This window comes from Choristoneura fumiferana, chromosome 20, assembly GCF_025370935.1.
Source record: "Choristoneura fumiferana chromosome 20, NRCan_CFum_1, whole genome shotgun sequence".
Classification (NCBI taxonomy): domain Eukaryota; kingdom Metazoa; phylum Arthropoda; class Insecta; order Lepidoptera; family Tortricidae; genus Choristoneura; species Choristoneura fumiferana.
Genome location: NC_133491.1, coordinates 36,754 through 61,830, shown reverse-complemented (window position 1 = coordinate 61,830; position 25,077 = coordinate 36,754). Strand labels below are relative to the sequence as shown.

The 25,077-nt window shown below is 46.5% G+C and overlaps 1 protein-coding gene across 1 annotated transcript in view; it reads right to left on the bottom strand.

Annotated features, from left to right (window-relative positions):
* Window positions 1-23,392, bottom strand: part of LOC141439356 (uncharacterized) — a 1,011,003-nt gene extending 987,611 nt beyond the window's left edge. The window contains 18 exon segments of the mRNA XM_074103643.1: window positions 193-343; window positions 792-1,001; window positions 1,079-1,216; window positions 1,823-1,945; window positions 2,077-2,219; window positions 2,566-2,756; window positions 3,410-3,623; window positions 3,626-3,671; window positions 3,988-4,053; window positions 4,056-4,164; window positions 4,326-4,455; window positions 4,538-4,736; window positions 4,861-4,982; window positions 5,404-5,542; window positions 5,860-5,952; window positions 7,111-7,172; window positions 20,475-20,775; window positions 23,158-23,392. Coding sequence (XP_073959744.1) covers window positions 193-343; window positions 792-1,001; window positions 1,079-1,216; window positions 1,823-1,945; window positions 2,077-2,219; window positions 2,566-2,756; window positions 3,410-3,623; window positions 3,626-3,671; window positions 3,988-4,053; window positions 4,056-4,164; window positions 4,326-4,455; window positions 4,538-4,736; window positions 4,861-4,982; window positions 5,404-5,542; window positions 5,860-5,952; window positions 7,111-7,172; window positions 20,475-20,607 — 2,269 coding nt within the window. The 5' untranslated portion in view covers window positions 20,608-20,775; window positions 23,158-23,392.
* Between the last annotated feature and the right edge of the window lie 1,685 nt (window positions 23,393-25,077).

Sequence of the window (25,077 nt, the reverse complement as noted above, 5' to 3'; positions counted from 1 at the left end):
CTGTGTATCTCTGGTGACGGGCGCGAACTGTGCGCGCTGCTGCGCCAGCTCTCCCCCCCTCCCCAGCGCCCCCTACGTACCTCTCGAGGCCGGGCTGCGCGCTGAGCGGCTGTGTATCTCTGTGACGGGCGCGCAACTGTACGCGCTGCTGCGCCAGCTCTCCCTCCCCGCCCCCCAGCGCCCCCTACGTACCCTCGAGGCCGGGCTGCGCGCTGAGCCGGCTGTGTATCTCTGTGACGGGCGCGAACTGTACGCGCTGCTGCGCCAGCTCTCCCTCCAGGCGCCCCAGCGTGTCCGCCGCGTCCTCCGCACACGACGAATCCTCTTCCAGCGAGCGCGCACACTGCAATGACACCAACAAAATAATTCACTCAGAGAACTGTCCCTCTTTTAAGACGAATTTCATCAAATAGACTCTTGGAGAGACTCAGAACTACGCTACAAGATATGGAGAGAGTTATACACCTCGAGTTTACACGATAAAGTTTTATAAACGTAAATACAAAAATCCGCCAAAAAATTAGAATCAATCATTTCATCATAAATTAAAATAGCGATGAGCGGGCTCACTCGAACGACACAATCATCGGGAGAAAGATTTTAGAGTGAAAAAAGAAAAAATCGTTTTACTCGCAAAAAGCTGAAAGACGTAGTGTCGACACGACACAGCATCGTGAGAGTTCATCGAGCGTTCTAAAGAGGGAGGCTCATGTCCAGCAGTGCATGGCTTCCATGTAATGAAGAACGTCACTCGACAGAGGACCGTCTCTGAAGTGCGTCTACAGATGTACCTTTTCCAGGGTGTCCTCGGCCTGCGCGACCCAGTTCTCGTAGGGCGTGTACCCGGCCTGGAAGTCAGCGGCGGGCGACAGGCGCGGCTTCTTGCTGCGCCCGGCGTCCGGCGCCGGCGTCGACTCGGTCGTCGTGCTGCCGGACACCGCATCCTCTGCGTCCGACGCCGGTTCCATGTCCAGCTCGAACTCGAAGCCCTGCTCGCGGATCTGGAACGAGAGCGGGCGGGTGAGCGCGCTGCTTGTCCCTGGTGGGGGGGTGTGGGCTGGGTCCGGCGCGTCCTCACCCTCTGCGCCTGCACGGCCAGGATCATCCGCAGCGCGTCGTGCTGGTCGAGCACGGCCTCCGCGCGCGCCTGCACGTCCCTCAGGTCGACGCCGGCGGGCGCGCCCCCCGCCCGCGCCCCCGCGCCGCCGCGTGCTCCTGCGCGCGCCGCGCCCGCGCCGACAGCTCGCGCGCCAGCCGCCGCAGCTCCTCCATGCGCTCCAGCACCTCCGCCACCGTCGACACCGGGCTGGCCTCCATCTGCAACGATCAACGATCAACGGTGTCAACGCGTGTCCACTGAGACCGCCCCCCCCCCCACACTAAGCGTCTTTCGAGCGCCATCGTGCCAGCGTCCGTACAGTGCCGCTGTGCCGCTTGCCGAACGCCGAGCTTACACAACATTTTTTGCGACCAAGTACAATGTACAACGCTATAAGCCGCGGTAAGCAGCCGGTCAGCGCTGGCGTCGCGTCGACGTCGCACGGGCTGACGTCACTCAGTCCTCACACCTGTTTGAGGCGCTCCTCCGCGTCAGTGGGCTGCAGGTCCCTCAGCGCGCGCAGCCTCCCCAGCTGCGCCAGCGTCCACTGGCACGTGTGCGACCATCGCTCGGCCAGCGCGCGCCGCTCGTCCTACCTGTTTGAGGCGCTCCTCCGCGTCAGTGGGCTGCAGGTCCCTCAGCGCGCGCAGCCTCCCCAGCTGCGCCAGCGTCCACTGGCACGTGTGCGACCATCGCTCGGCCAGCGCGCGCCGCTCGTCCTACCTGTTTGAGGCGCTCCTCCGCGTCAGTGGGCTGCAGGTCCCTCAGCGCGCGCAGCCTCCCCAGCTGCGCCAGCGTCCACTGGCACGTGTGCGACCATCGCTCGCCCAGCGCGCGCCGCTCGTCCTACCTGTTTGAGGCGCTCCTCCGCGTCAGTGGGCTGCAGGTCCCTCAGCGCGCGCAGCCTCCCCAGCTGCGCCAGCGTCCACTGTCCCGTGTGCGACCATCGCTCGCCCAGCGCGCGCCGCTCGTCCTACCTGTTTGAGGCGCTCCTCCGCGTCAGTGGGCTGCAGGTCCCTCAGCGCGCGCAGCCTCCCCAGCTGCGCCAGCGTCCACTGGCACGTGTGCGACCATCGCTCGCCCAGCGCGCGCAGCTCGTCCTCCATTTGCACCACGTCCGCTGGAACACATTAACGACACCTGTCAACACGAGCACGCCCTGCAAGTTTCACTACTTAACAAAAACAGTGTTCAGGCATGCTTAGACGCATCATCATTGGTGTTTTTTTAACAATTCAATCTTGAATGTAGGTTTTCTCCCACTCTTGGCGATCTCGTGCCCTCATTCGGTCTCGACTTTCGTGCTGTCGAACGTCATCCATCCAGCGTTGTGATGGTCTACTGCACCTCTAAATATCCACTCCGGGACTCCATTCAAAGACACAATAGTCTAAAAACATGCCTACTTTATACTTGTTTAATGTGAGCCATAACGTGTGTCTGGTGGTGTATCGTGTATCTTGTACCGTGGTCGTTGTCGTCGTCGTCGTCCAGCACGAGCACGCAGTCGGCCAGCGCGTCCACCCTGGGCTGCTGGTGGCGCAGCGCCTGGTGCAGCTGTTCGACGGCGGCCAGGCTGGCGGCGGCGCGCTCGGGCGTGTCGCCCGGCAGCGGGCCCAGCTGCGAGATGCGGTCCTCTGTGGCCGTCAGCCACTGCCTGCCAGCGACACCACACTGTTCAACTGCGTAGCGACGAGCGCGGCACGTCAACAACTAAATAGTAGTGCGCCCGCCGCGCCAAATCGATACTCAACTTTATGCTCGTTTTAGATCAGGACAGAACAGATAAAGGGCAGTGACAATTAAATATAGGAGCCGCGTAAGACGATTCATCAATGCCGACAATAGAGCGCGGACTGATTTATTCTTGCTGCACTGCACTGCTTTTGCTGTCAGTCACGAGACGATCCAACGAAAAAAATGGTGGAGGTGATGGGATTACTCCGAAAAAATTTACTGGCGAGTTATTAACTGGTCAGTCTTAATTACTATTCGTTCGTATAGGGTTTATTCTAGTTTTGCAGTTTCTTGTAGATTTTCAATTTTACATATTATCATCCCAACAGATTGTCAACTCGACAGATAGAATGAATTTATTTTTGCGCAATTTTGAATCTGTGTAACTGAACTGGGAAGGAACTGTGTGTCATTTTTATGTCTGAAATTTTGCAACCGAAAGCGAGTACGTGTCTCATCTACCCATAAGCTTCGCGCCCAAAAACCAATTTAGAAGACGAGCGGCGAGGAGGGGCAGGACTACACAAGAGTCAGAATGAAGAGTTAGCATAAGACAAGTATGGTGGCGGTTACCGGAAGTCGTCTCTTGTCTCGCGTTGCGCGCGCATGAGCGCGGCATGCACGGCGGCCTGGCGCTCCATGCCGCGGCGGCGCAGCGTCTCCCAGCGCGCGGCCAGCAGCCGCCGCTGCAGCCGCACCTCGCGCGCCTCCGCCGCCGACAGCGCGCCCTCGCCCGCCCCCGCCCCCGCCCCGCCCCCGCCCCCGCCCGCCAGCCGCGCGCCAGCGCCAGCACCGCGCCCACGCGCGCCTGCTGCCCCCAGCCCAGCAGGAAGCTCTGCGTTCACAACACACCACACCACGAATAAGAGGTCGTCCATAAATTATGTCACACCTTTAGAAAAGGGGAAAGGGGTCAGGCGTTCAGGCGGGAACTAAATAATGTCGTTTTTCGTGACAATGGCGGCTATAAACGGTCAAAATTGCTGTGACGTACTTTATGGATGGCCTCTAATTGAGGAAGTCGAAGTATAAAGTAGCGTGTACGATACTATAAAATATTTACTCTGTTAAATTTGCAATAAATAAAAATAAATAAATAAATATTCTATAATTTTTTTATCATTTTGTCAAACGTCGTGTCACTCACTCACCTCGTGCGTGTGGAAGTGTTCCTTGAGGTCGGGCAGGGGGCGGCGGGGGGCGGCGGCGCGCGCGCGGCCAGGCGCTCCTCGGCGTCCAGCAGCCAGGCCAGCGCGTCCTCCAGCGCGGCGCCGTACGCGCCCAGCTCGCCCGAGCCCGTCGTCGCCGCCGACAGCGGACGCGACCCGCTCGTCTGCGCCACAAGACACATCGCACGTCATATACATCATAAAGAATCACGACATACATATTTACACACGGGACGATCAGAGACTCAAAATCGAAATGAACGTGTAACCTCGAGGTTGCTCCCGCCGTTCGGCGAGGAAGGCTCGCTGTCGTCGGGCGCGTCCGACTCGCCGCGGTCCTCCTCGGGCGAGCCCGCCGCCGCGACGCGTCCGCCGCGTGCGGCAGCGATTGGAACAGGCACATCAGGTACATCATGATCGACTTCTTGTCCGGGTTCGGCGTGTCCACGTCTGCAACACGCGGAGGATAGTCAATGGTCTGCAAGCGAGTCGCGGTCGCGGTCGCGGTCGCAGGCGAGCGGCGGTCGGGTACCTTCGGGGTCGAGCAGGCGGTCGATGCCGAGGTAGTCGTGCGCGAGCGCGAAGGCGTGGTCGAGGCGGTCCCTCGGCGCGCGCGCGGCCAGCGCCTCCCACGCGAACAGCGCCGGCCGCCACCGGTGCAGCAGCGCGTTCAGCGCCAGACCGTCCGCCCACGACCACGTGAAGTTCACCACGTCCACGCCCGCGTAGCCCTGCGGACACGACACCACGGTCACACCACACCCGCGCCGGGAACTGGACGCATACCCACGAGTCAGGTCCGGCCGGGTTTCGTCACGAGATAACATGAACACTATCAATCCAGACGGCACGTACCTGCGTGTGCGCGCGGCACCAGGCCAGCAGCGTGCGCTCTAGACTGGTCTGCTGCAGCTCCGTCATCAGGTCCTTCAGATGGTACTGCACCTGCCAGTGCAGGATGATGCTCCACACCAGTCCTGCGCACGCATCACACCCGCTACACTTGCGAAACAATTTCAACAGAAATCTGATCTGGACAACTTTACATACAAATACAATTACGAATAGAAACGTTATTTAAGCTTATTATGGCTCTTAAGAAAATAAAATCTTAAACCACTTATGTATAGTTATACTAAAGTTCGGCTAAATGGGTGGGAGGTTTTGTCTCAGACTGGAATAGCCAACGGATGTCGTGGTTCACTTAGCGTTCACATGGCATTCGCTATGACAAGCAAAGACTACCGGTAGATAGGTTTTGGTGGGTTGGCTCCCTCTTCGGTTCCATATGGAAGGCAGTCCTTTGCCGTCCTAACTGCGCGGTTGCGCGTGATGCATTACCCACTGTCTAAGAAATAAATAAGAGCGTGTGATGGTTATTGGCTATTGGTTGGTTACCGAGTATGAGCTTGGGGTTCCCGTCGACGACGTCGCTGCTGGAGATGTTCACGAGACGCACCCCGGCGGCCGCCAGCGCGCGCAGCGCCGTGCTCACGTTGTTCACGTGGTGCACGCGCATGCGCCCGCGCTCGCGCTTCTGCAACGCGACACATTACACACACCACACACACACACACACACACACACCTATTCAGATTCATCTTGCGCGGCGCGTTCGTTCCTTTACGAGTTCCGTCCTTCATCACTTGTAACGAATTTATTGCGACAAAAATCGCAGTAGCTCCAGTAAAAGTACTGACAAAGGAACTAGAGACCATAATGTCATGCGATCACGAGACGAGGGTGGCTAAGTCGCTTCACGGAAAAACTCAATAAAAATCTGCAACCACCGGCCGCACAGCGGTTGCTAAGTATAGCCGAGTGAGTGAAGGTGAGGGCGGTAGCGGTACTCACATACTGCTGCGCGGTGAGGATCTCGAGCAGCGACAGCAGCACCTCCCCGTCGCGCAGGTCCGAGAACAGGTCCGACACCAGCGGCTTGCCGTTCTGGAACACACGAGCCACGCCACTGCACTACGAGTCACGCCACTACACGCCAACCAACGCTAAGCAAGAGGTAACCAAACAACAAGCGAATACTTTCTTTACATCAGAGCAAAGCAAGTAGAATGAATCGTTGTAGACGCCAGGTGACAAGGGTATCAAAGGCTAAAAGCGGAGCCGCTGATTCAATGTTTGTGTATTTCTTACTATCACAAAAATGGCTACTGGAGCACCAAGCGAGTTGATACTCTGTAGTTTACTGGTCTATAATGACGCGCAACTTAGCTTATTTTCAACCCCCGACGCAAAAAGAGGGGTGTTATAAGTTTGACCGCTATGTGTGTCTGTCTGTGGCACCGTAGCTCTTAAACGGGTGGACCGATTTGAATGCGGTTTTTTTTATTTGAAAGCAGGTTTTCTAGCGATGGTTCTTAGACATGTTTTATCAAAATCGGTCAAAGCTCTTTTGTTCGCTGCGGTAGGAATCTTAGACGCGTAATGGGTATTTACTTTACTTTAATCATAATATGTGTATGACCAAAATTTAATTCTAAATAAACTATATGCAATAACTATGAATTGTGGCGGCTGATGCGCAGCCAGGATATACAGAACATTAGTCGGTACCCTCTTGATAAAACCATAGCAGATATATCGTGTTTGTATTCGTTTTGATCAGTATTTGATTCTACATACAATGCCATGGTGGCAATAGAATGAGTTGATGCTGCAGGCCAAATTAGCTAAGCTAAGGTTAGATAATACTTTAAAAATACAACATATGTACTTTAGTTTCCTGTTAACCCTAGCGGTCCCCCGATACCGACTACGCTTAGATAAAAAAATATTACTAGGTACTTATGCTAAATTAACTTAGGTTAATTTTGCGGGAAATCTGCATAGTCCCCGCGGGATAGTGATAAACTAATTCTTCGTAGATGAAGTCGCTGCCAGCAGCTAGGTAGTGCATAATTATTTTTTACTTTTTAGTTGTCTTCTTTGGCGGCGTTTTTTTGTCAGCGGTTTTTGTTTCGGGAGTTTTTTTTTTATATTTTTGCTGGCGTTTTTTGTGTCGGGGTTTTTTCCATTTTTAGTAAAGTGCAAGTGCGAATAAGCATTTGAATGTCCACAGCGACTAATTACGATCTTGAGCATACTCACCTTGACCAGTTGCGAATTGATCCATTTTGCAAATGTCTTCTTCTGGACGTCTTCCCGCTCGTCTGTAACAAAGGTAATCGAATTATACTGAGTTCGCAATTTAATACAAGACCACCGTCCCATCAACACCGTAGGAGAATTGAGAGCAAATATTCAGTAGGCGTCTCCAGAGTCGGCTTTTTCGTACCATCATCGCCCCCCTCGCGCAGCAGCGAGCCGGCGAGCACTTCCCAGCCTTTCAGCAGTGTGAACATGGCATGCCACCCCCGACGCCACACCAGCGTATTTTGTAAACAAGAGAGATTGTTTGTCAACTAGCGAGAAGTATGCAGATTGAATCCAAACTGATTTTTCAGTCGCGGCACCGCGGCCGCGGGTGCGGTTCGCGGTGGGCCGGGAGCCAGCACTCCGGCCTGCTTATAATAACATCAATATTGTGATTGAGTCAATATTGCAAAATCAACATCATCACATAAGTACACAATTATATTTTATTATAATGTTGCAAATCGACATCAATACATAGAACAACACATAAAGAAGATTGTGCATTTGAGTTCCAAATCACTAGTGAAATGTGTTTTTACGCCAAATTGAGAGCAGAAACTTAACCATCAATGTAAGTTAGAACTTTTAAAATGAAACTCCATGGTTTGGATTGGTTTTTAGTCGATACGTGTGTGTGTGTAGTGCAATAACAAAACAACCGATTAATAAATATTCTACTTACTCATGTTCGCACTAATTTTACAGAAGACATGAGGCATCCAGAGAGTCCGCCGAAAGGTTTTATGATTTAACTAGTACCATCATTTAGGCACCTAGACTTCACGAAGGCACTCTAATGTCTTTTCCCTGTCTGTATCTCAGAGTGACGTGACTGATTGACTGACAACACACGACCTAAACCACTGGAGCTATATTTAGAGATTTTAAATTAGGCACTCCATGATAATCATAGAGAGATGTGTACCTACTAAGAAATGATTTTTCGAAATTTCTACGTTATAAAGAGCTAGTCAGTTTTGAATTCTTCTATGAGGCTAAAGCCGCGGCATAATGCTAAATTGATAAAAACACATTTTATATGTACTTTATGGAAAAGTAATCGGCAGTCAGCTCCCGCACTAGCGCCGCAGCAGGAGACGCGTTATCCGCGCTCCAGCGGGCGGCGGCCTTGCTCCCGGCGCGCCGTGACCCAGCCCTGCCCAGGCACGGGCTGCCAGCTCTATGCGTATACAGATAGGGATCAATATTTACAAGTCTCTGTCCGCTGTATACTGTCTACGACGCACTATCTTTTGTGGTTTACGTGTTTGTTTAAAGAGATATATTCGTTCTAACCGCACTAGCCCGCTGTTTGTTCCAAATGGGCAAAAGATAATTGCAGAACGATCTCAGACATTCACGTACGTACCAAAACGTGGTAGTCCACCAGACCGTGACAAACCATCCCCACTGTCAGGGCAAAGATCATCAAATTTGGAGTTTGACTATTGCGTACGTTTCCGATCGACACACAGGCGGGTGTTTCCATTCATAAAAACGAGTATTATAACTACTCAGAGAATCGTCAAGTCAATTAGCAATTCGAATGTAAACAGTTGCGTCACGCCGCCGCGCGAGGTGTTATTGGGGTCCAGTAAGCTACGCCCGGACTTGCGCGGTCGGCTGCGACTGCGGCGAAGGTCAGTTTTTATAGCTGACTTGAAGGCGTTACCGGCTTGTCGGATGCAGTCATTGAATCGCGAGATTCACGTCAAATATAATAAATGACCTCACTTAAAACCAAGCCGGGCCATCCGACTTCTATGCCCAATGCGAGTGCACAGCGCATGCGTAGGCGCAGATCGCTCGCTTATTAAACGTCACCGTGGTGCATCGTACTCTCAAATGATGCAGATGTTGCATGTGTCTAAATTTAGTTAATAACTCAAACATCAAGTAGCCAACCATAATATTTATATTAAGCTGCAGTTACTTTAGAGCAGGTTGTTGTTTACTCTGCGCCGAGCCGACCATAACAAGCGCGTGCGACGGCGACCTCGCGTTGCCTTTGCGTCAAACTGTCGGGGGAGCCTCTCGTTGCTCAGTCAGTCACAGCGTGGGACCCAGCTGCTGCATGCACCGCCTATTTCAATTATATAGAAAATTCATATTGGTGGCAATCTAATGACTAACAACATTTTAAGTTATCCCCTTCTTGATATTGAAAATCTACCTACTTACGTCTCAAAAGGGTTAAGAAACCCATTTGTTCCCATATCAAACGCATTGATATTGTTGACATATTTATGACAGTCACTCTCATCACGATGGGCGACAACGCATAAACGATCTATCAATCAGTGATCTAATTGTCGCGCGGCGGCGGCGGCCGCGCCGATCAACGCTCGATACGAGATCGCGGCCCATCGGCCAATTGTCCCGCCACCAGATGGATGCGTTCCAATTATTATTTGTATCAGCATCGAACACCTCTTTATATCGATACAAAGCGATCTTGATGTTATGTTACAAGTCGTGCGCACAGTTCCCCAGCACAGGGGCCTCAGCGTCCACCGCCGCGGAACTCGCCGCGCTCGGCTGCGGAAGAAATCGCGTCGCGAGAGAATCCACCAACACGAGCCGCACCCGCTCCGCGCGTAACTCGATCCTGACACCGATCCTTTCATGCACACTGATCAAGAGAACTTTCAATTTTGTCTAGCGATAGGTTTCAGTGATGAATTACACGTGGACGAAACAACAACAAACGTCATCCGAGCCATATCTGTTCAATGACAATATCATATTACATGGACGGGACGCCCAGCAACGCTAACGGCATTAGTAGTTATTTGACAAAACATACAATCGTAAGCGCCGGGAGCGGGCGATGCCCCCGCGCGCTGCATACTTGCGGTGGCATCACATTACCATGCGCGGGCGCGGGCCGGACGCCGGGACACGACGCTCGATATGGGAAGACGACCCGCTAATCGCTTCTCGGTATTATGGTTTTGATTCAACTATCGGAGTAGGGCTGGCCATAGAAGAATGGCGGTAGATGTGTCACTAGACAGCGATTATTGTAGTACGAGAAGGCTCGTTACGTAACGCTACTGCTAATGTGGGGGTGGGGGTGGGGGTGTGATCCCAGCGAACGGCCCTCGCGCCGAGCCGCACGGCGGGTCTTCAGTCGACACACAGTCGGTGCAGTTCCGACGACACGCCGCTGCGGATGATATAAAAAAAAAAATTTTTTCGAACGGACGACTGTGCTGTTAGCCTCAGACAGATGGCTTTAACAGCTTACAGGAGAACCGCTCAGCAAGTGATTTTAACTTAGCATGCCAAAGGGTGCTCCTATTGAGCCGACCTCGGACTTGGGACGCTAAGGGAGAGTTATATGAAAGCAATCATAATTTTTATGCTACATCGTTTCGGAAAGACTAACGTTAGTCCCGACTGAGAATAAACGACAAGAAACTCAGACGGGTTGAGGTCGGGTTGGTATCTCAAAATATGTGTCAATGAATTGATTTGCATAATCTTGATCGGCGCGTGGGCAGCGAGTGTTCGAATCTTCTTTGTAGAATGGCTACTCGTACTCCTTAATACTATGGGCATCGGGCGATTCATGCCGCTCCAGTTACTTTTAACAAATGAGTCACGACTCGGCTTAACGAGTCTTAATAACCGCATGATTAAAACGTTTGACGAACTAAAATGTGAATGAGCGTGTAATAAATTCGCAGCTCGCTCGGTAACCGTTTAGATAGAAATAGACTCAAATTAGACCCGCCGACTTAATTGTGCTATAAACTGCAAATTGCTTTAAAGAATGACTCGAGCCCGCCGAAGAGCCGGCAAGCCGAGCTGGTGTGGCCAGGCGCGGTCGGAGCCCAAGCTCTTGTACAGTCACCAGCACCAATATCTGACACAACAAGCGTGCATAAACATCTGATACGACTCTATTTCTGGGGCCGGAAGGACGTGTCAGATATTTTTGCACGCTCCGCTGTAGCAGATATTAATGCTGGTGACTGTACCAGCCATCTTCAACGTGAGCACGGAAAGGACAGTTTATGGTATACAGTCTACAGTTATATGTACATACATGTGGTATATAGTTAGTACGGTATAGTTTATGGTACGGTCGTGTTGACAGGTGGCCATGGCGGCGGTGATTGCTTCCCTACAAAAAATACCTACCGTAAGGTTGCAGAGTACACCTCCCATTCAATTAGTTGTTTTTGACTATTTTAGGGCTCCGACAAATATTTAGTATGTAAAAAAAGGTTACGTCGCCAAAAATGTTTGTGAACCGCTTTTTTATAACGGAGCCGGGACCCCCTTGATTCATAGACAGCCAGACGCGGTCCAACGTGGCACGATTAGAATATCCTACTGATTTGTACAACGCCAGTCCTCTTATCGCTGCACCGGCAGCCTCCTTGACCCATTGGCCTGCAGCAGCGCCGCCGCCGGCCCGCGGCCGCGGCCCGCAGCCGAATGTTACGGGGGCGCATTGAACCGACGCGACGGGACGCATGTGGGGACGGGGACCGAGATCAAAACCAAGACAAAAACGACTGTAAGCGGCCGAGTTTGGTCGTCACAAAAACGCTTTCAGTCGTGGAATAGCGTTAGTGCTAGGCGAGGCACGTTCCGGCAGTTGACACTCTGTTGACTCTCGAAAGAAATTAGTGCGGTGACATCACCGCCGCGGCCGCCGCGTGTCATAAGTCGCGGTTATCAGCTATTGTTCCATCGCTCGGTCTTCGCTTAGCATTTTCACAACGCATACAAATTAATCGGTTACCATAATTGATTTCAAATACGCAGGAGCAATCAATAAAATTAAGTTGATTTACTACGACATTGTTTCTCTGCAAACTCGGTTGTAAAAATACTTTACATAGTAGGTAAAATTGTACTCGTAAGGTACAAGCATATAAAAATTAGTACCTACATGGTACCATCAGCCAAATAAGTGGTCTATCCATTTTGAAACAAGTTCCTACGAAATGAATATGTCGCTAAAGTCGAACTTTCAAGTTGACAGACACGTCTATTGGCATTATTGTTTTATGACATGCAAACGATTATCAACTTTAGGGTGGTAGACCACATATTTGGCTGATGGTACCTACCTACTGGCAATATGACGTTACGTATACGCTTATGCGGGCCTTATCTGATAAAGGGTTACATAATTGCTGTCATATTGCCGCGACGGGCAAGGCACCCGGCGCGTGTGAAAGTAACAGTATGTGTAAATAGTAATGTTTTTGGTGGGATTTCACTTCTTTTTGTAGAAACGTGGTCTTATTACTTATTATCAAATGAAGCGGCCCACCAAGTTGAATATTTTTTGTAAAGGCGGTTTGTCGATCTCTAATAGTTTGGTTGAACTCTTGTGTTTTCTAATCAGGGTCACCATGTACTCCAGATCTTCGATTATCCTAGTTTTTATAGTTTTCCCTTTATGTGGCCATTAAACCCTAACTCGATCTGTACCAAATTTCAGCTCTCTGAGTTTATGGGAAGTACTAGTTCTATTTTGATGATCGTGAGTGAGTGAGTGAGTAAGTGTCATAAATGCGAAACTTTGCTTTCGCTTAACTTCGGAACTAAATGACCTACAGACTTGAAATTTTGGATTTAAAGTATGTGATTATAGCTTACTGGATGACGAAAATTTCTGCGTTCTGGTCTTATCCAGAGGTTCTCAAATAGGGGCCTGAAAATGCGGCGAAATGGTACCAGTAAAGGATGGTACGGCAGTGTTTGCTTCGCGCTCGACTTGGCGAGCTAATAATAATAAAGTCAAAGTCAAAATATCTTTATTCAATTTAGGCTATAACAAGCACTTATGAATGTCAAAAAAAAATCTACCACCGGTTCGGAAAAACCTCTGCTGAGAAGAATCCGGCAAGAAACTCAACGAGGTATATATATATATATTATATATATTTTTTTTTTTAAAAACAGATTTACAATATTATTTAATGATATTTAAACATCACAAGTATTTAACACAACTTTATTTTTAACACAGTAGGTTCGCTATTTGAAGGGATCGCTAATGCGGATCGGAATTATTTCCAAATATCCCTGTCCATGATATAATCATTAACTTTATAATACGCCTTTGATATTAATGTCTTCTTGACAATAGATCTGAATTTTGTATCCGTTTCATTTATAATATTTTTTGGAATTTTATTATAAAAACGTATGCAATTTCCCAGAAAAGACTTTTTGGTTTTAGCCAGTCTGTAAGATGGAACTTTAAGCTTCCCTGTGTTTCTAGTAGCCTTTGGCTTATCGACGTTAGTGGGAAAATCACATATGTTCTTCCTAACATACATGATTATTTCAAAAACATAAAGCGACGGCAGGGTTAGGATATCTGTTTCCTTAAAAAAAGATCTTAAAGATTCACGCGTCTTCAAATTATAAATTGCTCTAATTGCTCTCTTTTGTAAGATAAAAATTGACTCAATGTCTGCAGCAGATCCCCATAAAATAAGGCCGTACGAAATAATGCTATTAAAGTAAGCAAAATACACCAACCGTGCCGTCGCCACATCGGTTAGCTGCCGTATTTTCCAAACTGCAAAAGCAGCAGAGCTCAATCTACCCGCGATTGCTGTGACGTGAGGTCCCCACTGTAGTTTAGAATCGAGCGTTATTCCTAAAAATACTGTTGATTTTACAAATTCAATAGTTTGACCATTTAACTTTATATTAGAAACTGAATTCGAGCTAGATGAATTTATCAACAAGAATTTAATACATTTAGTTTTCTTAGGATTTAGTAACAAATTATTGGCAGCAAACCATGCGGATATCACGGACAGGGTTATAATAAATGTAATGTATGTAATGCACGTCGAAAAGATGTTCTGTGCACAGTAATGTGACACCGGTCAGGCGATGAACAGCGCCGAATATTAGGTACACCTACATCAACGTGTAGTGTAAGTAAGGAGCACGCACCACTGGCGCGGGGCGGTCAGGTGCCGGCGCCGGCGCTCGCCCGTCGCGATGCGCCGCTAATGCGCGCGCGCTGCCCAATTAATCCTTTCTATGCGCGTGGTGCAGTGACCACCGGATGCACTTCCACGAATGGTTTCTAGCCATGGACAATGTGGAATTGTCACCACGACTATTAACTTGTGTCGTGTATATTTTAAACATGAAAAACTAAATTAAGATTTATTATAAATCATTGTTTAACGTTAGGCTTGCGAATCGCAATCTCACTATATGAGTTTATGTAGTTGTGTACCTACTTGTTAAGTTTCTAATTCGACCATCCAGCTATCAGCTGTCGACTTAAGAAATAAATAACTAAATATTAGAAATAAACAATACAGAAAAAAAAATACCTAACAGTTTTAAACGATTCACGAGTCTACCCGCGAGCGTGCGTGCTGCCAGCATATGCAGCCAAATATCGGGAGAATTAATGTCTAACAAACAAAACATACTCTAAGCTAAATCTGAAAGGGCTGATACATCAGCGCCATCTTCCACCGCAAGCGGAGTGGACTTCCCACGGACTCATTTTATTTTGTAACAATCAACTTCATAGAAGTTAGGTGGAAGTATCTACTTCCATGCAGGCGATCGATGCAAGTAACGGTGTCCGTGCGCTGGAAGGTGGACATCCACCAAAGCTGTCCAGGGCAGCTAAGACTGGCTCGCTCCATAAGTGAAAGAGTGTTTGCGTGAGGCGGGTCCGGCCAGGCAGGCGCCCACCCTCGCTCTCGCAGCTGGCATAACACTGCCTTCCTACGACCCGACGCTCGGGTGGCCACTGCCCAGCAAGCACGGAACGTCATCAGGCCTTGTTGCTCCAGCCAGACGGACGGCGAACGATCGCAAAAAGCAGAAATTACAGTTTTCTAAAAAAAAACTGCATTGCCCTGCCTCACGGACCACGGTGATAGTTACTAGCTTATGGCGCAATGGACCAGGCTCGTATTGTGTCTAAGATAGCTTTCGTCAGCTTCATATTATCACGTATTGCAAGTGACAATAACTGAACTGTGATGTGCCACTCATCAGGAACTCATTACTACTATGTATTAATTTCTCTCTAAAGACATACTTACAGATTAAGCAATTATTGCAAAAGTAGTGGCATACTACATAATTGAACAAAGTAAAAGAGTTTCATCTACATAAAAAAAATGTGCTACTATATTAAAGCATCAATCAATGTACTCAAATGACAGACATTGTTAATGTTAACAAGTGATCGCTAACAGGTACAAGGTAAGCTAATAAAGACGCGAACATAATTGCGGCGGCGGCGGATTCCACGCGGCTTTCTTCGGCGCAACTGGTGCGCGACAGACGCGAGACGCGGCGCGGCGCGGGCCGCCTCCGACTCCGACCATCGTGTTTATGACTCTTGAAATGTTCCAATGTCATCTTTTACACAGTAGCCTATCATTAGATCACCAAGTGGGCACCAGACATTTCACAAAACATCAGACATTACATATTAAGTAACAAAAACTTAAACTATGCATAATGCAGGGTGTTACATAAGACATAATACAAAATTAGTGTTTCATGCTCAGATAATGCTGGGTCATATAATGCATTAACTCTTTTGTTGAAATTAGTCCGATGAAATTTGCGGTTTTTAAACATTGAACAAACTAAAACTATATATAATAAGTATGCTAAACAAGTTTTCATTGAAACTACAGAAGATTGCCAAACATTTTCATTTGCATCAAGGTGAAAAAATTGTTATGTAACCTAATCTACCTACATCATTCAAGTACTTTGAAGAAGAGACTAAGTATTGCCACCAAGTTAGGATTTAGAAATTGTGTTTTTATTATCATCTTTATTTAAGAGTACACCCTTGTTGAAAGAGTAACTTTTCATCATACACAACCCATCCCTAACATCACATACTCTTTAATCTGGTTGTAATCATTTAAATCCTTGCATACTTTATACAGTATCCTACTGATATTATAAATGCGAAAGTGTGTGTTTTTGTGTTTGTATGTTTGTCTGTCTTTCATGTTAAAACGGAGCGACGTATCGACGTGATTTTTGGCATAGAGAGAGATAGTTTATGGGCCCAAAAGTGACATAGGCTACTTTTTATCCTGGAAAAATGCACAGTTCCCGAGGGAACAGCGCGCGATAGCCGAATACCACGCGGGCGGAGCCGAAAACAAAATCTAGTTGCATTATAAAGTAACGAGGGTTTCTGGACAGGCAATGTATCGCTATTTGGTGTTAGTATCCAGAGGTCTGTTTAATTTGGCAGTTTTGCTTCATAGTGGCTCATTGGCTGGCCTGACATTGCGTCAGAACGGGAGTTGTGGAGGTCAAGAGTCTTCCTTTCCTTCCCTCAACTCGACAGTTCCCGCCAAAATATTTCTAATGTTATAGATTGCTATTTCTTGCTACCACTGATATTTGAGTGTGTTCTACAGTCACAAATATGTGCACACTTTAAACCCCATTGCAAAAAAACGGGCACCTATGGTTTTTGTATTTTATGTGCATGAAAGCTTACTTTCTAAGCTTCAATGCCTAAAAATCTGAAAAACCATAGGTGCCCTATTTTTTTGCAAGGGGGTTTATCTTGTCCCCTTAACATCAGCAACATGCCACCATGGGATTTCACCAGTGTAGCCGCAGCAGTACTGTTGATTTCAACAGTATAATAGCTCAGCATAAGGTACTTAACAGGCAACAGTGGTGTGTTTCCATTATGACGTCATAGTAATTTTGGAACAATAACTCTACCCGTCCGTCTACGAGTCCCTGCAAGATAACACATGGTTTGCTCATCAGACACCCACAATTTTCACAGAATTTGTATTATTATCAATAGCCACTACAACAAGAAATAATCAATATAAAATAATACTAAAGGGGGCCCCATACAGGTTTTCCCGTTACAGTGGTTAGGATTCTCGTGTGATTCTCAATTGCACTTGAACAGTTTTGAGATATTCTGAATTTAGATATACAGCATCCAGATAGCCCGGGGGTTAGGGACCCTGACTGCAAAGTGATTTTGGAATGTATTTGATTTAATTTCAAGTTCTTCTTCTTGTGTTGATGGCTTCACTCATTCAAAGTATTCGCGACCAGAAAGTAAGTTTAAACTTACATTCAAAATTTTGTACTACACATAATTCAGCAGTTTTATTCTTACAAGGTTTGCTGTGCCCGTCTAGTTGGCACTACTGTTTTGATAACTTTCATGTTTGAAATAAGTAAATGAGCCAATCAGAAGCAAAACTGCCAAATTAAACAGACGTCTCAATCATCATCAGCCTTTGTTTGTCCACTGCTGGAGATAGGCCTCTCCCATGGCACGCCACTGAGCACGATCCTCAGCCACTCATCCAGCTCTTGCCAGCCGTCCTGTGAAGATCATCGCTCCACCGAGTCTGAGGACCTCTTGATACTAACACCAAATAGCGATACATTGCCTGTCCAGAAATCCTCATTGCTTTATACTTTATTTATAATACAATACTGTTTAAAGTATGCAAGGATTTAGAAGGATTGAATGAGAGTTAATGACAAAAATCTACCTACAATTTTTATAGGTTTACTATGATAGTCATTACATAAAAACTTGAGGTTGAACAAGAGGCTAATTCTACTGTAAATGTTATGATTACTACTTCAATCTCAAAATACTTTGAAAAAATCTCGAAACTGCGAGGCACACTGGCACGAAAACAGTGCAGCTCTCTATACAATTTGTCAGACCTCTGAAGTTAAGACTTCTTTCTATAGAAATTATGTCAACAGGTCAGATACCTGCAAGCTAGGAAGATGGTAAATTATCAGCTGGATAATCTCTCGCGCTAGCGTGCAAGCTGTATTGTAATCAGTGTTGTGTACACAGCGATAAGATAATAGCGGCTGACTGCAGCACCGCCACCGCACTCACCCACGTAGCCGGCCTCCATGCCGCCGCCGCCGCCGCACTCGAGAGCCCTTTTCAATCAAGTTTCTGTGATGGTAAAAAGTTTCCCTGCGACATGACAGCACGCACACACCGCCACTCCCAACTAGAAACTTAATCCAAACTTTTCAAAACACGGCACTGAAGGGCGGCGCTCGCGGGACTTATTTGAATTGTTTCTCTCAACTTTTTAGCACTTTTTATTCACTTTCGCACTCAAAAAGCACACAAAATCGAAGAAATTTCATAAGAAAACGAAGAAAACATTGATATCGCGAACAGTAGTCAAGCACGAAAATGACAAACTAACTAAAGCAAACCCACACACACGACGCGCTGTCATGCAAGTGCTGTCAAAACCAAAACAAGTGTCAGTCGGTCGGCTGCTGGCAACATCACTCGCCAACGCGGTGCTACCTCAGTTGCAAACTCACTTTTCGTTTGTGTCTCGCCTCACCTTAATTTAGAAAAATAAAGCTATCTTGATTCACCCTACTATTCTACTTTAAGTAAAATTATCATTTAGTCGGATCAATCCTTATTTCTATTTCTTACCCATTATAAAATATAATAAATGCTAATGGAGTGGAGCAATAAATAACCACAAAGCGCAAATTAACAAAGTGAAGTGAAGTAAGCGTGAGATGAGAAGAGAACAAGAAGTAGGGCAGGGTAACTATAATGTTGCTAGGATAAAATAATAAGAATAATTGGGCTACAAGTATTATCCAACTTTGGCCAGACTTGCACTCACTATTTTTTATCAAACGGTTACAAAATTAAAAAACGTTAATGTCGCGTATGTTTTTTTTTTGACTTATTAAGTATTGATTTAAGTATCTAGAAAAGAACTCTTTATACGTAGTGGAAGGCCACAATATATTTTTTATAGAATGAAGCAATTCACTATGTGATGATTGGATAGCCCCAGTCCCAGTACAGTACCTACAGTAAGATCATTTCGTTATCCGTTTATCTATCATGACCTTCCGTCTCAAGAACGCGTACAGGTAAATAATCACACACACAAACATCACGCCTGTATACCCATATGGGGTAGGCAGAGCACACGAAACGTTACCGCTTCGGAGCCACTTTTAGCAATTTTAGGTTTTAAGTTTGACAAAAACGGTACAACAGTGACAGGTTGCTAGCCTGTCGCCTGCGGTATACTTTAACCTATATTCTCAGTCGCATCTTACGACATCCACGGAAGAAATGGAGAGGTGTAATTCTAACCCGACACCACACGGGTCTAAATAATCAAGTTAAAATTAATGTGCAACTCTCTTGCGATCGCACAATCAAATGGAGGAAAAGTATTATAAATATTTTAGACAAAAAAAATACTGAAAGAAGACTATTTTTTGATTTAAAAAACAATTTAAGTAAACTGTATTCAAAGATTTTTAGTTAAGGTTAAGTTTTTTTTTTTCAAGAAAGTTGTTAGAACAGCAATGTCAAATAAAAAGCTAAGGTAAGTATGATTTTACCGATTGTTTAACAAAAATCTCTAAAGTACCAAGGACAGGTAAGGTCAAACAAAAGTAGAATATTTTCTGTTAATATACCAAAATTAAAATATAAGCTTATTGCTTAAACACGTAAATAAAATATTATGTTTTACCGATTATTTGCAGTAATGTCGAAAAACCGAAATCAGAGAGCAGCACTATTATTCGTATTATACTGGTCACATTATTTTTACATTTGACATTCCATACTGTCACTTTAGTATCTTGGTTTAATAAATAGAGTATAGGTGGAGTCAGCATATATTAAAAAAATGTATATTTTTACAATACTTCCAGCTTTCCTAGTTCTAAAACTGAAAGACAAAAATTTTTTCACTACTCCATTGTTTTAAAATGTTCAAATGTAGTTTAGTCAAAGCACAGAATTTATAATAGTACATTCAAGTGGTCAAACTCAAAAATAGATATTGTATGATTGAGTTAGTGTGTGTGTGTGTGTGTGTGTGTGTGTGTGTGTGTGTGTGTGTGTGTGTGTGTGTGTGTGTGTGTGTGTGTGTGTGTGTGTGTGTGTGTTACTGGTTTACTTTTCTTTGACGGATTTGATGGAAATTTAGTAGCAATAGGTACTTTTTATCCTTGAAAATTACATCTTCTTAAAACTACTTTCTAAGGCTGGTCCCAAAGAGTCAGGTTGGCTCTCTGGATTAAAAATCTGATTTATTTTATGTTTCAGGTTTTACATTTCAGTACGCAAGTCATTTTAGAAGAAAAAGTTCTCTATCCTCCACTTTCTAATCTTTCCGGGTGGACTGTCCAAAATTATTATCTGAAAAACTATTCTAGGCGTCTGAGGACAATCTTAAATCTTGCAAATACGCTTAATTCAGATTATCGAGCCAAGTGTAAACAAACTTTTACGTGAAACGAACATTTTCCGTGCGTGACGTGCGTCTCGTAGGGCGCGGCGGCGTGCGCGGGCGCCTCGCCCAGCTGCACCACCCACGTGACGCGCGGCGGCAGCATGGCGCGCGCGCCGCCTGGCAACACCGCGCGCTGCGTCATCCGCGCGTCGCCACTGCCGCCAATGCTTCCATCCAAAGTGTTGCCATATCAAATAATCCAACAGATCCACTTGCTGTCGCACTTTGTTTATTTTAAACACCAAACTTTTAAAACTTTAAGTTGTTTGATTAGTTGCACATTTTAAAATGACGTCACTGGGCCAGCGTTCTAAATAAATAATTTAGTAATCTTTGTAGGGAGTGTTTATGTGAGAAAGATGAGTGTATTTAATTTTTAATAGGTACTTGTAGGACAATGGCAACGAAAAGGAATGCCATTCGAACTAAGTTACCAACCTATATACTTAATTCTGATATGAGCGTTCAATTAAGCGCGTAAGTAAAAGTATGGTCAAGATATATGTCTCAAAACTTTACTTTGTAGATGTTCGTGTGGCCTATTATTAGTTATCCTTTAATCGGCGATAATTCGCGGGTCCTGCAGACGCAGAGCGCGCCGGCGCCGGCGCAGCACTGGGCACTTTCACCGGCGGCGGCCGCGAGCAGTTTGTTTGTTTATTATTTTGCATCGTACTAGTTATAGTGAGTGCGGGCTATTTTTAGGTTCACGCGGTTCACCTTGACAGGCTGAACAGGCTGCGCCGCGCAGCGCCCGCTGTCTGCAACTGTCGCATGTGCGGTGCGTGCACCTACGAATAGTGCACGCGGGTTACAAAACTACAGTTTTTTTTTTAATTATCAACAGACAAGGAGCCGCTGCACTCGCTGCAGCCCCGGAAGCCGCGGCCGCCGTATCTGATAGCGCCGCTATCAGCTTGATAAGGTCCACGTTATTTATGGCTGTTAATATTCGAATGCCAGCGATCATTGTTCAGTGTCGTCTCAAACGACTGGAAAAAGTTTCAATCACTACGCGATAGAGCCCAACAAGGATCAGTGTAACTCAATCTGAGCATCGACGTGTTGGCGTGCATTGACTGCTATTTTCTCGGGTTCAAGAAAGGGAAACTGTTCTCGAAAACCGCAGCACACAGAAAGCACAGCACAGTGCAGGAAGCGCCTCAGTTCCTCGACCGCAAATTTCTGCAATAGACGCAGTCACCAACGCACATCGCATCAATGCATCATTTGCAGCTTACTGACCTTTCTGTTCAAAGGTACTTACCTACAACATGTAAATGTAAATATAGGTGGCATCTACATAAACTTTGGTGGAATCACGTCGGCGGTGAAGTTCTCACGCGACCCGCTCAACTTCGAAGTAAAATGCGCAATACTTGATACATTACCAGAATTCTGGTACCTAACTTATGAAAATGAACCGTGTCGTGTAGCCCATAACAAGTGGTAGGTGAGAATGTAGAGAAAGTGCAGAAAATTTAACAACTCTCATACACAAGTTTTATGCATAAGTTTACGGCACCTCTTACACGCGGCATTTGTTTTAGCAATAAAGTTACTTATAAATATGAAAGTCCTAGTTACGACCACGTTACGACGCAGCGCGCCGCCGCAGTCGGCCGCTGCATCTGTGGGAATCAATCGCACATTTCCCATATAATTGCAGCGGCCTGAATGGTTGGGGGAGTTTATATTTAACTGACATTTGGGTTTATTTTGATCGGCGGTCGGTGACACGCGAACGCGCGGCGCAACAGCTGACGCGCACGATACGCCTCCCATAATGAGCCGACATTATGTACATTTGTCATAAGTTGCAACTTGCTTTAAGGACCACAAATCAACTGCGGCATTCAGACATTAAAGGTAACACCTAAAGCAGCACCCACGTTGCACCGCAGGCTCCGGGCGTCGCGTATGGCGCGGTGACGCCGCCGGCGCAGGACGGGCCTACGCGCGGCCGCGCTGGTGAGGAAGGCCTCGACTTCACTCACAGCCGTGGGAAGCGTCCGCGGAGTTGCAGTCGCTCGTAGTCGTAGGCTATGCTCTGCTTGCCATTAGGCGAGTTTATAGACGTTTTTATGCCAACAACTTCCTATTATAAACAAATAAACCAAAGTTTTTTGATTTAATTAATGAACTTGCTCGGTAACTAAATCCCGTCAGTGAAGCTGCTGTTGCGCACGAATGATTGAACTATCGATCGACCGTTTAAGCGATTGATTCGTCACAGTTAATGGAGTTGCTGACGAGAGCGCGGTGATTAGCCGGTGCTTGCGGGCGCAGTTAACGCACCAGCGGCGGCGGCGGGGGATAGACGTATCAGGCGCTGTGTTAGCAGTCTAAGACCCGAGTCTAAGACCTGAGTCTAAGAGCCGGTTCTCCACGCAACGCCGGCAGCACACGGGCCGCGACCGCGACTCGCCTGACCCCGCGGCCGCGGCTCGCCCGACATTCGGCGTTTGTTAACCAAATGAGTGAATAAATTACGACGGCCGTAATTACCGCGAAACTGAACCAGTTTTTATTAACAACAAGGTTGGGGCTACCGTTTGTATTAAGTTGGTATTTACAGGGCGAAGAAGAGCTGGTATCACCGAAATTATTCACCTACTGTTTAATAATTGCTGTAGTAGAGATTGCGTTGTTTTGAACATCGTAGCGTTTCCCGTAATTAATTGATACTTACAATCTGTAGTAAATTTATAACTGAACAAAACATCTAAGATGTTTATGTGATAGTAAATAGAAACCAATCAGAAATGTCGCATTTCATTACACACGCGTAAGTACATCAATTAGGCAATTTATCTAATCGCGAGCTCCGCTGGCCCAGTTGCGAGCTGCGGCTGCCAATAAATTGGTCTATCACTGACACACCGCACTAAATCAAACGGCAATTAAGCATTTCACTGGAATTAGTAATTGTTGGATGATAAGTTAGGTCTACGTGCGCGGGAGTGTCGCGCGAGGCGCGTGTGTGCGCGGCGAGCGGCGCGCGCGGCGAGTGTCGCGCGAGTGTCGCGTCGCCGCGCGCGCAATCTGTTGTTTCGATTGTTATCTCAATTTAATTGTTAGAGGCTCCCGTACAGTTAGGTCTCTCTGAAGGGCCAAATATATGAAAGAGCTAGTTTACCTAATTGTGACTGGGCTCATGGGCTGGTGGCTGGCGGATTGTTCGATTTACATAGTTTACGAATTTAAATAACACACGAGATAAAAAGCTCACAGGCGAGCCACAGCACGCGAGTATAACTCGCACGTATATCTGGCACGATACATATGTATAACGGCATGGTTGGTGTGATAAATGAACTACATTTGTCATCACGTTTGGCTCTAGGTACGTACTCTCAGATTTTCTCTAGAGAATTTTTGGATAAGTTCTGAGATGTTCGCGATAAATAAATGGATAAACACTGTTATTACATTATACCATAAGATTACATTGTAAGTTTTATAGTGTTGTACCTATCTGTTTTCAAACCAATAAATAAATAAAGTCATCTTCTATAATACCTGCATACCTCGTAGATATTCTAAACAGTAAACATTTAAAATATCTAATGGAAATGGAGACGGATTTGTTGAAGATTAAGAGATACATCCAGGCCACTCGGGCGATTGTTATTTATGTTAGTTAGGGGGGGGGGCTGATTTGATCGTGGTACGTTCGTCTAGGCCTTCCTCTCCCAACGACCAATGAAGTAACAAACAAACATTCTTATACAAACATTCGCATTAATTATATTAGTGGGATGGTACTTATCGCTTATTACACGTATTATAGTATGTATTCAACTAGTTAGGTCTGATACCTTAGGTAAGGTTATTGCGTTGTTAATTATGTATTTTGAACTTTTCGTACGATTTAAAATAAGTAAGTAATAGGTATTAATGAAGTAAGTAGCTGTTGCCCGCTGCTTCGCCTCCGTTGTAATTTTTCTATTTTTTCCAAAACCTGCTCCTGACAATAACAAACACAATCAAAAAATATTAGTGAAATCGGTCCAGCCGTTCCGAGTTTTGCGCTTAGCAACACATTTACGATTCATGTTGAAAAAAGTAAAACAACTCATAATTGAATATACTCTTCTAAATGTTCCCAAGCCATAGTTCCCGCGGGACGTGCGCAGCAGCTGCGGCGGCGGCACTTCCGGACACCGGCACCGCGCACAGAACAACAACCACCGCATTACATTGCGCCGTACGGCGCGCTATTGTACCTTGATCGGGCGCGGGATCACTGAGAGCGAGGTGCCGGTGATCAAGTGATCATAATCAAAAGCTCAACGTTATCAGGCGCGCGGTCGCCGACCCGCGTCACCCGTGAGCCCGTGACAGCGCACGCGTGTGAACAACACCAATATGTGTCACGCTGCGGTGCAGTAATTGGTGATTCCCTGTGCAGCGCATTACTGTATACTGATATCTATTAAAAATGATATCTACTAATAACCTTACCTAACCAAAAAAAAAGTTGGAAAACCCCCACTTTGTCACTTCAAAGTTCATATCTCAAAAACGATTAAACCGATTTTGATGAAACATATTTAAAACCATCCTAGAAAACTCTTCAATGGTAAAAAACGCATTCAAATCGGTCCAC